Source organism: Solea solea, chromosome 9 (assembly GCF_958295425.1).
Source record: "Solea solea chromosome 9, fSolSol10.1, whole genome shotgun sequence".
In the NCBI taxonomy this organism is placed as follows: domain Eukaryota; kingdom Metazoa; phylum Chordata; class Actinopteri; order Pleuronectiformes; family Soleidae; genus Solea; species Solea solea.
The window spans coordinates 17567448-17584391 of NC_081142.1; the positions used below are offsets into that span (position 1 = coordinate 17567448).

Consider the following 16944-nt stretch of genomic DNA (forward strand, 5'->3'; position numbering starts at 1 on the left):
ACTATTAAGTTTAACTTAGAGTAATGTCTGGTGTTGTTTTATCAAATATAAGGGTTATGAATCATCACTCTCTCCTGACACAAAGGCAGAGACTCATTCATTTACCCGTTCTCTTCCGGCATTTGCGACTCTGGATCTATATGTTAAGACATTCTGTGTCCCCTCACACATGCACCCACTTCCCAGTTCTGTATCTCACTCTCTTCTCTAGGCAGGCCAGACGGCTCTAATGCTCGCAGTGAGCCACGGCCGCGTTGCCATGGTGAAGCTGCTCCTGAGCTCCGGCGCGGATGTAAATGCCCAGGACCGCGAGGGATCTACAGCTCTGATGTGTGCAAGTGAACATGGACACACACACATTGCACGTCTGCTGCTGGAGACGGGTCGATGTGACATCGACCTCGTAGATAAGGTAAAGCTGTGACTTTGCGCAATTGAAATGACGCTGTCAACACTGTCGGACTGATGTTTCAGCTCCCGTGCAGCGTGGTTTAGAAGGGACATATTCAGCAGAGACGTGCTGTTTGAAGGTGATGGATGACGCAAAGACGCCTTTAAGATCTTGCTCTATCTCTAGGATGTTGTCCAACTTTCTATTTCCATGTTGCCTTAGTGTGATGCTAATTTTAAAATACATCATAGAGTTGTGTTGGGCCACACGGTTGGTGTAGTGGTTAGCACTCTTGCCTTTGCAGCAAGAAGACCCAGGTCCAAGACCCAGTTGGAACAAGGGCCATGGAGTTTGCATGTTCTCCCCATGTGTTTCCTCCCACAAAACATGCAATGTGGGAATTAGGCAAATTGGGCACTCTAAATTGACCATAGATGTGGTAGAAGATGGATGGATGGATTGATGATAGAGTTGTATGAATAAGAGCATATAGCTTAACCAGGCCAAACTGACATATCTATGTTGAAATGCTACATCATGAGGTACTTTCTGTTGGGATAAATGTGACTGCAGTGCATACATTTGAATGAATGTTTGTTTTTTTACATTCGAGTAGGAGGCACAACAGCAAGACTGCACCAATAAAGCCTCAGTAAAGCTGTATCAGGATAGAGTAAGGCTGAAAACTCCAAGAAGGGTCCACAAAAAGTTGCAGATGTATAAAAATACCCTTGCAGTTTCAAGTGACAAATATTTCTAGCAACGGGGCAGCTGAGGGATGGAGGGTCGAGATCACCACATGTGATCACATACCACACAACATATAAGCGCGGTGTGTGTTTTTGTAATTACTCAGAATTCCTTCGGGGGGCATCAGAAGTCACACACGAAGGCTTTAAAAAGAGATTCAACACTAATCCCCAAGTGGCAAAACATTCATTGTTTACACAGATGTCAGGAATCACTGCTTCCTTTCTGCAGATGTGCACGTGCTTGCACAACACGACCAGTCACATGTTGCCTGTGGTGTCCAGCTCGTGCCTGGTGTAAAATGTAGAATCACTCACTATTATAAGGCTGTCCCTGTCAGCTTTTGGTGGCCGATAAAGGCACAGCTGTACAGCGGCTGGTGCCTGACCGTCACTTAGTAGATTGATTGTTCAACCAAGTGAGTTATTGATTCCTCCAGTTTGTTGATTCCTCTGTGCAGTCTGAGCTGGGGAATGGCTGCACTGATGCCTTGCTCTGCCAGTGAGTGGCCTTTAATCCTATGAGTTAAAAAACAAACAAACAATAACAAAACACTGTTGCGGCTCATATTACATCGGTGTGCGTGCAGTTAGTTTCGTCTCCCGCCGCAGACACTGTGTCAAACCACTGATAGTAATCTCTACGTTGCCTCCAATCATTCTTTTAATGAACTGTATTATTTGCTGTGTGACTCCATGAGGGACAAACATCATCCAAACAAATTATTAAAAAGGCAGATGAAATGTGACACGGCTCATTCACACTGTTTTTGGGGACATTTTCTGTGCCCGTGAAACAAGATGTCTCCCTGCGTACGCAGTCACCTCTGCTCCAGTTCGCTCTCACAGCCAAAGGCTACATGTTATTTGATGAGAAGAATGAATCAACAGTGAGGAAATTGAGAAACTCTCGGTGAAACTATTTTGAAGAACACCGCCACTCACTCGGCTGTGACCGTTTTCTAAAAAAGAAAAAAAAAAGACTGAGGAATAATTCAAGACACTGAAGCGAGCACAGTGTCAGAGCAGATGCAGGCTGACATATACATATTTTATGTGCCATAATGTCCAGTAGCCAGAGTTAGAGCAACATAACACTGCCACTGTCAGGACAAGAACAGTCACTGCACTGTCTCCAGTATGAAACTGTAACACTTGCTTTTTCTGTTTTCGCTTCAGAATAATCAGACGGCACTGTCGGTGGCAGAGAGAGCGTCCCACCAAGACATAGTTGACCTTCTGAAGGCCCACGCAGAGACCGGAGCCTCCGAGCCTCAGTCCGGCACAGATCTCCTCTGAGGCGGCTCGACCCGTGCCCTTCTTCCACTACTGCTCTCCGACCATCTCATTCCAAGAACCAACGCGGAGCAGAAACGCGGGCACACAAGTGATGACGCCGTTAAGGACACACACTCTGTTTCCTGCTGCAGTGTACACTCACATTTCTCTTCCACATCTCTACCAACACATGCCATGATGATGTGATGATGGATATGCTGCATCAACCACTCAGTGGACACACAACAAACGGATCAGTCAGGTGCTCACACCAATGATAAGACATTGTGGCCACATTAATATATATATATATATATATATATATATATATATGTTATATTTTTCTTTCTCACCCCCACTGTATATGGAACAGCAAGTGGACGAAGAGATTCTCTGCTGCCTCTTATGATAAAAATCATAAAACAAGCATGTCCAGCAGGACACAAAGCACATGATCTACCTTTCTATGTATATACATATATATATATATGTATATACATATATATATATATATATATTAAACACAACATGATTTCTATTCTTTTTTCTTTTACGCCATCGACATTGTCCTCTCCATATTTGGACATAAAGCCATCACAGAGAACAAAGCATACACGTGTGTAGAATGTCATTGAGATAAAAGATGATAATGATAATAACAATAATAATAATAATCATATACAAAAACACAGAAACTGTATTTTCTACTGCACTTTTTTTTCTATCGTGTTCGTGTACAGTGGAGTCCTCGCTAATAGTGGTGTCCGGAAGAAACTATATCTCCAAAAGTATAAATGGCAAAGTAAACTTATTAGAGTAGAGACCCCACCAGTCAGTGGTTATACTATATTGATAGTTTTGTTATTCATGTGTGCCATGGGTTATTATCACCAATATCTGTGAAGTTATTGAAAAACAAAGGGTTTTCGTGGGAGACGATTATGTTCCTGTTGGACACAAGAACAGCAGTCTAGTGTTCAGATGGTGCTGCATGCTGATATACACTCACTCCCCCTGCTGGTTGGTCTGAAGTACTGAACAGTATGTTATAATACTGTCTATTCTCTTTCCCAGGTTTGGATATAAATGATATGTCTTGTTCGCCTGCTCGAGTCCAATCCAATCATGTATGCAACTGCTACACAATGCACAATGAATGTCAGGCTGGCTGTGACACATTCCACGAGAAAACTGTAGCAAATCTAACAGCACGTGCCTGGATCAGACAGAGCGATGGATGGGGGCTGCGTGGCAGTAAATACGTTGCTGTGACATAGAAGTCTGATTTGCCTGTTCACAATCTATGTACACCGAGTCAACTTGTTTCTGCTTCCAAGCATGCATCATTTAAAAAAAAAAAGAAGAAAGTTAAATGTCAACTCACAGAGCAATTAGTGTTTTCTTTTTTTGTTTGTTTTTCTTTCCAGTCTAAGAAGCAATAGAAGCACCTTAGGGTGAGTAGCTTCAGTTTAGCCTTAATCAGAAGACAGTTCTACATTAGTGGAGATGCGTTCCAAGGACAGTGGCCTTTTTTCTCATGTTTACCACAAACGTACACCCATATTTTATAAAAAAAAAAAAAAAACAACAAGAAGAAAAGAACCTTTAAGCAGGAGTACTGGTGTGATAAAATGTTTACAATTCAACATCCCGCCCCCTCGGTGGCCACTGCTGGTGTCCAAAAACTGCTCCATTGTGATTTTTTGATGTCCAGTGTTTAACAACTGCCATGTGTGTGGTCCACGACAATCCAGTCTGCAATTTTTACACCGCGGAATCACGTCTCTGATCTTTGATTACAATGACCTTGTGATAACCTGCATTAGTTTGTAACTGACGAGCCATGAGTTGAGTCCAAATGTGTTTCACTCTTCGGTTCAGTCTTCGTAAAATTCATATTGTGATGCTGCTGTTGTGCAAGATACTCAAGCCACTTTTATTCTTAAATGCCGATGGACCACAGCTCCGGCAACCAGTACTCTCGTCCCCGGACACTTTCTAAATATGGGTGTTAATAAGAAACAATGTAAACTGAACAGAAGAGATGTACAAATATCTTAATTACATAAACGTGGCTGTATTTATGCTGCATCAGTGGAACAGGACGTGATTTGCGTTTGCCGGCTCACAGATTAGCACGTGTTTTCTCGACACAGGGTCAGCAAATGGGAATTTTAGACGTGATTATTGATTATTACGGGACAGGGAATGGAGTCTGTGTAGCTTCCTGAAACGCTGAAAACCTGAAGGACGATCGATCTCTGCTGCAACAGGTGTGTCTGGTGTATCTGGTCTTCCATGCCTGTGTATTAAGTCTCAGAGTGAATCACACCCATGTGTTTAATCCAGTGTGACCCAGATGTAAGAAGGTTGCATCACTGGTTGAACTCCAAAGACCTGAAATCCAATCTGTTTCACATGGGATTAAATATATATATATAATCTGTTCCTGTAACCCAGCCAAATACATGTACATATAGTATTGTGAAGAGTATATAACAAGTATTGTCTGACAGTTTGCTCTACAAATGATATTAAATATTTATTCCAAAAGCTCTATTTTTACCATATATATATATATATAGTATACTTATGTATGCATGGACCAATATTCTCGTGATTCTGTCGGCGGGGAATGTGAATGACAAGAAATTATACAAAGTGTTCCCTGATTATGTGATTTTTGGTTGGCTGATGGGAGTAAATGTGATTTAACAAGGTCGTGGACTGTGCCCCCTTTGTCGTGCGGGGAAGAATATGAAGCAGGTCTGACAATTGTTGTTTAACTTGTAAGGACAATGTCTCTCTTATTTAAATAGTCCATCTAAATCTGAGTCTATGTACATGACAGAGTCAAATGTAAAGACATGTACCTCACTGTAATATCCCCTGTATAACAGGCTTGTATGTTACAAACCAGAGAACTACTTCTAAATAAATAAATATTAAGATTTAAAACAGGTGTCATGTCCTGTCATTTCCAGCCATCAACACAGGAGAATAGTGGCTATTACTGTTGACTCGCAGCAAGAAGGTCGCCAGTTCGAATCCCAGCTCAGCTATTCTCTGGGTACTCAGGTTAATTGGACACTCTAAAATGACCAAAGGTGTGATGGGCTGTACCCCGCCATTCGTCCAACGTCAGCTGGGATTGACTCCACCTCCGCGTGTCCCTATAATATGTGAAGGATCCAATGAATGAATGAATGAATGAATGAATGAACAGGGAGTTGAACAAAGCAGAACACGTGAAACAAACAGGGACTAAAGGAATGAATCCACTAAGACACTGGGGAGCATAGAGACTAAATACACTAGGAAGCAGGAGAAAACAAAGGTAAACAAGGACAGGAAGTAAAACTAAACTACACACGGAAGAAATACAAAATAAAACAGGAAACCAGAAACAAGGACCTAAAAACCCAAGGTTTAAGAAAACCGAATTAAAGCTGCATACAGCCTTGTACAGGCCCTCGCAGCCACTGTGCTGCCAGCAGGTGGTGCTATGCCCTTGACTTACGTTTTGAGCTGATCGATTATGATCAGGTCGAAGTTACAGGGCACTTCCTGTTTCGTGGCGAATGGTCGTAATTCACCAAAAGTCCGATGGTTGCCGTGACCACGCCCCTATTGAATCTTAGAGACCTTTTGATAACTTTACATATTTGATGTGTCTAGTTCAAACTGAACCAGAATGTGTCCAGTTCAAGTTTCACGCAACTTAGTTTCTGCTTTGTCCTACTGGGTTTCACCTGTGGGGGGTGCTACTGAGCCACTTTGCACCACTTTTTTATGTATTCCCCTTATTTTATAACAGTTTTCACCGGTTGTGATTTACGTGGCAATTTTTCGTCTGATTTCACCAATAAATTCCAGGAATTCCAATAGATCCACTGTGTGAGAGCATGGGCTCTACTTATTGTCCAGCCAAAATCTCCTAGAGGAACCCACATAGATCCACTGTGTGAGAGCATGGGCTCTACTTATTGTCCAGCCAAAATCTCCTAGAGGAACCCACTATTACCCACTAAAAACAGCTTCATTTGAATTTATCTGTTTTAATTTTAACCTTTAATTGGTCTCCTCTATAAGAGAGTCCTGATCACATCAACATCACCATTTGACAGTTACAGACTCAACAGGACATGCAGTAAGAGTCAAGTAGTAGTAGTATTAGTAGTTTATCCAGTAAACACTAACAATTAACAGAGCCAAAGTTAAATAATTATGTGGTGTTCACTGTCTGTGCATCTTGAGTGCACCTCTTTCAGCCGTTATTATGTTGTGTAATGACACACGACAAACAGAAGATGGCGGTATTACTACAGTAAGAGCACAGGCACAAAATGAGACTGACACTCTCACTTCAGGGACACTATCATATCTAGTCCTAATTAAAGCTGGCAAAGATAACGTTTGGCTTCAGCGTGTTTTTATGATGTTAAAACTGAAAGCTCAAAGGGGAGAAACTGTTTATGTTGATCACCCATAAGCTTGAATCTCACTTGTCTTGCCACTCTGCCACTGTCTTGTCTTTAAAGCACAAAGGACCTGTGCTCGCTTCTTGTCCAAAACACTCGAGAGAACAGCAGCTCTGAGGAAAAAGTACCTGTGTTTCTGAACTCCATCGTGCCAAAGCTGCATCTTTACAACTGCCAAGGCCTCAAAATTCGTCTGGCGCCTCTTCAGGCAACTGGATTTTCTGCAGATTCCGTCGTCATTTCTCCAGAAGTCAAATGTTTGGCTCACACATTGAGAACTTTCTGAGTTGTTATTTAGTAGAATCATAAAAGGGGAACGAGTGAATGGAATGAAAAGTGCACTCAGGTGAGGCAACATGTCCATGACTTGGAGGACTCAACACTTTCTCTGACACGCATGAATTTTTGGTCACGAATGTAAAGAGAAATCTATGCGCCACTACCACTCTGAAATCTAACCCATGTGAAGTGAAATTCTTGCTTACATGGAGACATGTAGGTGAAACATTTCACAATATCACAATATAAAAGCACTTAGAGACTTAGAGGTGTTACTTGTGTAATAGAGATTGTCTTCTTATTCTTAAATACCGCTTCAAGATTGCTTTATTTGTCCCGAAAGGAAATTTGTCTTGGACACAAAGGCTGCCGCGCACTCCAAACACAAACACAATACATGACAGAGGCTAATACAATTAAAGTGCAAGACACAAACCCCCATAGAACATCAAGGCCCTTCTCTATGTCTGAATTTAGGAGACTGACAGATATGGGAATGAATGAGTTCTTGTATCTGCTCAGACATCTTTTCTTGTTTTTGATTGGAACCCTGGAGCGTCGTGAGGAGTCAGCACTGATTTCTATCCTCAAAAAATCTGCTGTGAAGATCTCTCTGTCCACACAAATCAGATTCAGTTTTTCACATACAGACAAGTTACCAAACCACACTTTACTACGCTCTCAATAGCGTTATTCTCTGTTCAACTCCAAATACCCTGAGTCTCCACAAGAAATACAGTCTCTGAGTTCACATGGACATCCCGCGTCAGGTCGGAATCTATATGTATACCCATTATTTGTATGAATAAATAATATGTAATGGTGGGGGATGTACAGAAAAGGCTAAATAAAGAAAGTTTTGTGTTTTTGTGTTCAACTGTGTGTGTGACACACTTACTACGATCGGCTTAAATGTTGTCTAAGGGAAAATATGTTGTTTTCATTCCTCAAAAACATGTACTTTAAACCAGAGTAATACACAATCAGGTGCTTTATTCATCAGAAAACATCATTATTCAATAATAAACTGTTTTTTTTTTTTCTTTTCCCCATTTGGAGTACGTCAACATGAGAGCACCTGCTATCAATAGACTTTGTGTCTTTTTCAAGCATTTCCTTTGTTCGGGGAAACTGCCTGAGCTAACCAAGAACTCCTTCTTCTGATTTCATTAGTTTTTAGTCACATACTCCTCGCATTTTTTAAAATATTTTAACTTAACTTACACAGAGTGTTTCGGCGACTTTTTTCCATTACTACGTTTTACAGTATAAACAGAGGCTATAAGAATGTGCAATATAGAGTGTCTTATATCCTTTTTCTCAGCACAACCTATAGGCATTTTATTCATTTTCACCAACTATATAAACACACCTGAGCAAAAAGTACTCAAAATTTGTTAAGTTCACTTGGCCAGTTTTTTTATGAACAACAACAAAAGAAAAACAGTCTATTTTGTGACTTCTGCACAATTATTGCTACTTTATATCACTACTAAAACTGCGATATATAATGAATCATAACTTAGCCTCACCAGCACATAAGAAGATGAACAAAAACACATTTTTTAAAGCCTGAATATGTGACCTATAAACAAACACCCACAGGATCTCCATATAAGGAGTTGTGTATGATTCCCATGGCAATTTACCAAGGGTGCACCTGCAGCACAGATCCGTGCCGTGTGAGCACTAAGGGTTAAAGTCAAAGAGGACAAAGTATTCATGTAACAATACAGCTCAAATGTAACAGTGGAGCTGCAATACAGAAGACGGCCTCTTCTGAACCAAGTAGGGGCTGTGTGCTCTTCTAAGTTTAAGTGTTGTGGTGAGATATGCAAAGAAAGTGAGGATCAGAGCCTCAAAAGACAATAAAAGTCAAGAAGAATTCACTAAAACAACACAAAATGGCCCAAACACAGTTTAGATTATTGTCTTGCCCTATAAAGCTTCGACTTCGAGTTGAACGAGCTTCTGTATATCGACAAAATAAAAACATGCCAACCGCCTGTTTCTCCAGAGGTTACCATCAAGTTTATTGCAATTACAAAAACTGTACAGTAGTTATGGGGCTGCTGCGGCAGAGTGACATGTCATTCTCACAGAGGAAGACAGATGGCTGCTCATCTCAGACTCAGAGCAGCAGAGTGATTTGCTCTCCAGTGAAGTGGATGATGTGTTAGTGCTGTTTCCGAGTTGTTCCAGATGTGGTAATTACGTACACTCGTATATATAGTGCTGCGATGCACACACACAGCGTGAGGTGATGCAGAATCCCCCCCCATATGCCACTCTGTAATCCCAAAAGCTACAATGGTATGAGGGAGGATAATGAGTGAAAATTATCTCCTGATGAATTCTTAGGAAATTAGGGGATTGTAGAAATGATTACCTGTCACAGCAGGTAGAACATTTAATTAAATTCTTTCCTTACAAATATACAGAGGTTACATCTGCAGCACATGAGGGAATAATATTTAGCTGTGACACCTTTGTGTCATTGCTAGATTTTTATATTCCTGTTGCAGATTACCTGTGCAAGAATGAGTATAAATGCCCTCAAACTCAACTCACACCGGGCGCCTGTTCCAGCCAATTACACTGATGTACAGCGTTCAGCTTGTGTGTGTGTGTGTGTGTGTGTGTGTGTGTACAGCAACACATATGCAAACACAGCGAGAGGCTGGATTCTCCGTGAAAATAGGAATCATAGTGCCCATAGCCGTAATCCTCTCATCACAAGTACTAACCACACACACACACACAGGCATGTATGAATGGCAGAAAAAAGATAGAGAGAAAACAGAAGGGGGACAGGAATAAACACACACACACATACAGGGGGAGAGACACCAAACACACACACACATTAAGCACACACAAGTGCACCTAATCTGAATTGCAGATGTTATTTTTGTGGCCTCTCTGTCTGCCAGCACCGCCATGATGAGCCGTCCTCGTTAGCACCAAGACTTTTAGCTGTAATTATCTGGTAATGGCACTTAGCCCATCAACTCCTCCTCTGACGTGTTCAACTGCACACACACACACACACACGTTTGTGCTTCATTCATAGTGAGGACCCTTCTTGATAAAATGCATTCCCGAGCCCCTTACCCTAACCGTAACCATAATTCTTACTCCCCCCCAAAAAAAGGAGACCCAGATACGTACACCCCCAGTACACCACTTGTACTTACCAGCAGTGGCGGTTCTAGCTTGAATGACACCCTGGGCGAGACTCCCCTCGAGCACCCCCCGAGCAAACTGTGATATATATATATATTATATGTCCACAAGGACATCTCAAATATATATACTACTTGCTACTGCAATGTCACAAGATTTATTTCCGTCCAGTGTTGCATTCATTTTTAACCAAGATCTTGTATTGATGATGGGAGAGTCGGGCCACTGAGCAAAGCCTTCTCCAGCACATCCCAAAGATTCTCAATGGGGTTAAGGTCTGGACTCTGTGGTGGCCAATCCATGTGTGAAAATTATATCTCATGCTGCCTGAACCACTCTTTCACAATTTGAGCCTGGTGAATCCTGGCATTGTCATCTTGGAATATGCCCATGTCATCAGAGAAGAAAAAAATGCATTGATGGAATAATCTGGTCTTTCATTATATTCAGGTAGTCAGCTGACCTCATTCTTTGGGCACATAATGTTGCTGAACCTAGACCTGACCAACTGCACCAACCCCTTACCTATTTGCTTAGTTAAATTCAGGTGGCAACTTTTTTTTTTGGCCAGGCAGTGTATAAACAAATGTAACAAGTTCTGTGGGGAAAAAATAAATAATACAATTTAAATTCAAAATTAAATAGAGAAAAATATTTCTCAATTGAACAAATCCTTCATTGGAAAATGAAGGATGGAAAAACACACTTATAGAGGCCAGTTATTACAGGATAAATATAGCAAAGATATACACAACAATAAGAGTATGAATTAAATTATTTGGAAGAATAACTGACTTTAGCCCACAAATTCTCCGTTTCTCCCTTGCCCATACCAGTAGGCATCAGCAGGCATCATTTTTATTTTTAATCGTGCAAATAATATTTTTTTAAGATCTTGTGGCACCTTGGGCACTTGCCCACTTCGCTCATATGAGAAACCACTACTGCTTACCAGATCCAAATCACTCACTCACTACTCCAGATCTCTCTAAAAACACAATAAATAAAAATTAAATAAAACTTCTTCCTGCCCAGAACTCAGCCTGGGGGCTAAACCGTAGTCTCCCTGCTAACAGACCTGGACTGGACCACCAGCACACTCCACATCAGTAGGTCTGTGCAAAAGAATTTTAATCTAACCTCTGACCTCTAACCTAAACCCAATTCTAACCCTAACCCTAAAACTGGGTCTTAACTCCCCTAAAAAAGCCCTTTAAAGATGTGAGGACCAGTCAGAAATGTCCTCACTCTGTATGGTTTGTACGATTTATGCGATAACCCTAACCCTCACAAAGTGACGAATACAAGAACACACACACACACTCAGACACACACATACAGACAAACATAAAAAGCAGCACACGCCACTGAACCTAATTCCACGAACACAAGCAGATGTACACAAATACAAAAATGTTTACACAGACAATGAGCCCACACAGAAACAAATTTGAAATATGTATTCACTGTTATCTGTGAGGCAGAGGAAGAATGAAGACATGGGAGAGGACGAGGTAGAAGGGTTGGACATGTGTTGGCTGCATTTTCATTTATTTATTTATTTTAAATAAAGAGAGACAGAGCCTTTATTGCGCCAAGTTTATGAGGCCAGATGTGGCATATTAACGGCTCCTTTCACGACGTCGAAACAGCTTATCGCCGCAACAAAGAAGGAACTCAGTGGGGAAATTTCACAAAGAGAGGAGCAGCAAAACTGCTGATTGAGGTAAAATGAAATGGACCAAGAGAGATTGAAGAGAGAGTGAAAGACGTCGACAGAAAAGATGGGGAAAAAAACAGCAGGGTGGGGGAAAGAGCTGATGCAAATGGAAAAGACCTGGAAGGGGAATTTGAATGTTAATTTCCCTTTTTTTACAGCTAAGTTTTATTGCAGAGTTGAAAAAACACTTAATTTGTTAATCTTCTGAAACGTGTCACACACACACACAGGTTCTATCCTTCAATCAGTGAGTGAATGTGAACCGGGGGGCGGTTAAAAACTTTTTCCCGACAGGAAACACAATAAAGTTGTGGGTCATAAAATTCAAAACAGTGAGGTGTCACTGAAATGCTCCATTATGTCAAAGATTAGTTGCAGTGTTGGAGGATTCACATTACACACACAGAAATGAAATGTCATCCTTTGTTAATAATTTAACTGGCAGTAGTGGTGACGCACTCTGACTCAGGTTTTCTGCATTTTCATCTCAACTGCAAAAAAGGTTTTATAAGAACATTATACTGTTGCATTATGGACGAGGGTATGAGGGACTGTTCATTCTTCTTTTTTGATCATTTTGGCTGTGTTCAGTGCAAAAAAATGTGTCACTGAAAGCCAGTCAAACTGCAATTTTTGATCTCACTTCCATTAGAGCATAATACATTCTTATCAATCTGCGCTTTTGCCTTCGATGTGGTCATTTTTACTGCTCTCCACTAGGTTGTGTCACTTTTGACGGTAATCAATCTGCATATGGAGAAAAAACATGGTATTTCCACTAGATGGCACTGTCACAAGTGTAGCTGCTAATCAATGATACTGTATTATCCCAGGCTGTAATAATTCAACACATTTTTTTTTTGCATGTATGATATTGAAAAGAAGTCTAAAAACATGGTGGCATCATGACAAAAACCTTTAAACATTTAAAGACATTTAAAGGGTAAAAATGTCTAATAAAATAGTATTTCGTATCAATAATAAGGTCAGATGAAAAAAATCAGCTCAATGAAAGCAGGATATCATAATGTATAGTGTAACACTTTTTGTACTTAGAGGTACGAGTGTAACTCATATTAGACCCCGGCTCTGTAACGGCTCATTTTAAAAACAATACTTTTATGTAAATTGATGGACAGAAAAAAAAAAATTCAGTGCTTTAACCTAGAGCTAAATATACTCTGAGGTGAGCACATCACGATTGCATCACTAAGCTCAAGTCACTTTTGTAAACAGATTTAAGACTTTTCCCGTCATTTGAGAAACTCCCCCAAATATTTTATGGCTATTTAAGTGGGAGGTAAAGAGAGGGAGGTAGAGTGCACTTAACCACCTGGATGCTCCACTCTCTCTCTCTCCAAATGTATAACTAATAAGAGTCTGCCATGGGCTCCATTTAGCAGAGGAGAGGAATTAGGAAAAGGAAAGAGACAGAAAAATGGTGCACAGTGCTGTGAAAGTGGGAAGTGTTAATGTCACTGAAAAAAGGTTTAACAGAAGAACAGATTACAGCGTGACCACAGTCATTTTAAGGGTGTAAAGACTGTTGTATCGCCACAATTCTGCTCATTACTGGAGTCAACAGATAACCCCCACTTCACCATAACAATGTTTCTTCACAGTGCAGCATGCCTGAAAGTAAGAAACTTGATCTGATCTTTGCAACTTTAGGTCCAAAAGTAATTAAAAAAGGTCACTATAGATTCTTTCTTTAAATTTAGCTTTACCTTCCTGCTGGCAAACAGCCGACGTAATCTCACTGACATAGTATGGGGTCGAGAGAATTTGCTTTAAAGCAGACTTCTTTTGGCAATCACTCTGAACTTAGGGACAAAATCTATAGAAAGACTATTGACAGTGTCGTTTGTTGGCTCCTGTCAGTGTGAGACTGCAGATTCTCTTTAAACCTGTAGGTTTGCAATGAGAGAGTAATCTTTGGGAAACCTTGGTCAAACTTAATAGACATCAGGCCAAAAATATCATGTGTTGAACCTAAGAGCGATGTGTCACAGTAATGCCTGCAGCTTTCCCCTGCTTTATATCTATTGATATATGATGATATTTCACTGAATTCCAAAGTAAAAGTGCTTGTTTTGATATGGATCGATGTATACTTCACAAGAATGATGCTAAATGAATCTATTAATATCAAAAACAAAGAATTCAATCTAAAACTAAGTAAATAATAATGTGGACAAAACAAGCTTATATATCATTTAAAGTTGAATGTAATACATTTAATAATGTGACAAATACATGAAGTGGAGGTCCCAGGCCATGTTTCATTATAACAAGATATTAAGTGGTGGACTGCATGTAATTGATTGGGGGGGTCACATTAGGCCCACGGGCCACCAGTTTGACACCTCTGTGTTAAACTGCTCAAAGGTCATCAGGGTGTTTGTACACCCTGATAAAGACTTGCGGCTGAAACATGTCAGGCTCATATTTGTTTTAAACTGTTTAACATGACCGAACCACTACACTCAAGGCGCGTTAATAGTTTTAAAGGACGTGTCTTGGGAGTTTTTCTTTGTCAGAACTTGTATCTGTTGTCCACCGACCATCACAGATCTCCAAAGACCTCCAGCAAACCATACAATCAATGTAACCTCAGTCAGTTTTTCATGGTCACTTATCACAGATGTATACAATACTTATACTGCACATTGGGACAGTGGAAAACAACATAAATCCAAGAACACAGAGTGCAATGAACCTTTTCTACAGAGCACTTCACATGTAACACCCAAACGCCTTGTTCAGAAATGAGTGCTTCTCTTATTATGAAACTTTAACGAAATGGCTGAGTCGCCTTCACGACAGTAGAGTTCGGGGAAACGACTGCACAGAGCACCAGAGAGCACAGAATCTTCACGATGAGCCGCAGCAACTCTGCAACAGTGACAAGTCCAAAGAGCTTCCATATTCAGAGCAAACTCTGCCCCCGGCTCATCCATCAAATCCCAAATGAACTGTCACTCTTAAAAACACATTTTCTTTTTTTTGGTAACCCTAACCCTAACCCATTGGTTGGAATGTTGGACCATTTTATGCACTCACTTCAGCTTTGAGAGACTGTTCTGTGGAGCACCGTTTTTTGCAGGGAAAAAGGAAACAAATGTGATCTTTATGTAGTGTATAGTCTAAGGAAAACAACTATTGAATGATTTGAACGTGTGTTTGTTTGAAATTACATGTTTTTAGCTTCAAAATTCATGCTGAGAGATAAGTGATTTTTTTATTAATTGTAAGACAAGTGTGCTCTGATGACTGACCACACAGAGGCACTCCAACCAAATATGCAAACCCTGTACTGTATATCCTCAGCTTTTATCATATATATATCTATATATAGATATATACATAGATAGTTACATATACTGTATATATATCTATATATAGATATATACATAGATAGTTACATATACTGTATATATATATATATATATATATATATATATATGTAAATGATATTTTTCTCTGATTTCTCCTAAATAGTCGATGCAAATGACTGTCAGCATAATTTTCAAGTCATCAACCAACGAACCATGCTTTCGGTAACAAAATCGTCTTCATGAATGACAATGTACCATCTCATGCTGCAAGGAATACCTTCACATCATTGGCTGCTATGGGCATAAAGAAGTGAGAAACTCATGGTGTGGCCCGCTCCTCCCCTGACCTCAACCCTATTGAGAACCTTTGGAGGATCCTCAAGCAAAAGATCTATGAGTTGTGGGAGGCAGTTCACATCCAAACAGCAGCTCTGGGAGCCTATTCTGACATCCTGCAAAGACATTCAAGCAGAAACTCTCCAGTGGTTCAATGGATGCAAGAATTGTGAAGCTGCTGTCACATAAGGGGTCCTATGTTAAAATGTAACTTGACCTGTTAAGATTTTTGGATTGAAATAGCTTTAGATTTCAGTAAATATGACCTCCTAATGCTGCAAATTCAACAATTTTCAGTTCTTTACAACCTATAAAACGTTTTGAAACTCTGTTGTGCGTAATCATTTGGAACAGTGCATTTCAAGTTTTTTATTTTGGAAAAAAATACTGTTTTCATTGGGAGGTTTGTTCAAAAACATTCGGTTAACAGTTGATGACTTGAAGACTATCGACTATTAAGGAGAAATCGGAGAAGAACGTGGTGTATAAGGTCTAATAGTCATATATTGCATGAACCGTGCATGCTTAGTAAAATGGATGAGGATTACAAAAGACTCACAGAGGTGGGGACAGTTTTTATAAATTTAATATATCAATATATATAGATATTTATCAACAGCTTGATTTCATAGAAACGTGAGTGAGACCATTTTGGCATACAGTACACATAATCCATGTAAGTACAGAAAATGCTAAGTTTTTAACCGCCACCCCGCCCCCTCAACCACCCCTTTGCTCAACCCCCCCCCCACAACACATAACACAGAAAAACAGAGAGAGAGAAAAGAATACAGGAGCACAAAACAAGGCACCAATAAATTAAAATGAAAACCCCTCTTAGAAAAGGAAAAAAAAAAAAAGAAGCACAACAACAAAATCTACTCAACTGAATTAAATACGGTAAAAAAACAAACTTTATTGTTGTTAAAAAGCTAACTAAAGTATAAGAGGAAAAGACAGGAGGGGGGGACTAAAACAAAACCACTTTGGCAGATTATTAATTTTTAGTTACAATCAAGTAGTAAAGAAATCCAGTGCTCGTGTGTACAAATAAATCCATATATAGTCTACACTCCTTTTTGTTTGTTTGTTTGTTTGTTTTACCCCCCCAAAGGTTTATGTACATCTTTTTTTTTTTTTTTTACATTTACATTGAAAACATTAAAAAAGTTCTGTTCGCTGTATG

At 40.0% G+C, this 16944-nt stretch overlaps 1 protein-coding gene across 6 annotated transcripts in view; it reads left to right on the forward strand.

The window, feature by feature from the left end:
* Nucleotides 1-5378, forward strand: part of kank4 (KN motif and ankyrin repeat domains 4) — a 77348-nt gene extending 71970 nt beyond the window's left edge. For all 6 annotated transcript variants that reach the window (XM_058638396.1, XM_058638400.1, XM_058638398.1 and 3 more), the window contains 2 exons: nucleotides 212-412; nucleotides 2320-5378. In XM_058638396.1, coding sequence (XP_058494379.1) covers nucleotides 212-412; nucleotides 2320-2439 — 321 coding nt within the window. In that variant the 3' untranslated portion in view covers nucleotides 2440-5378. The remainder of the gene's footprint in view (nucleotides 1-211; nucleotides 413-2319) is intronic.
* Nucleotides 5379-16944: the final 11566 nt, after the last annotated feature.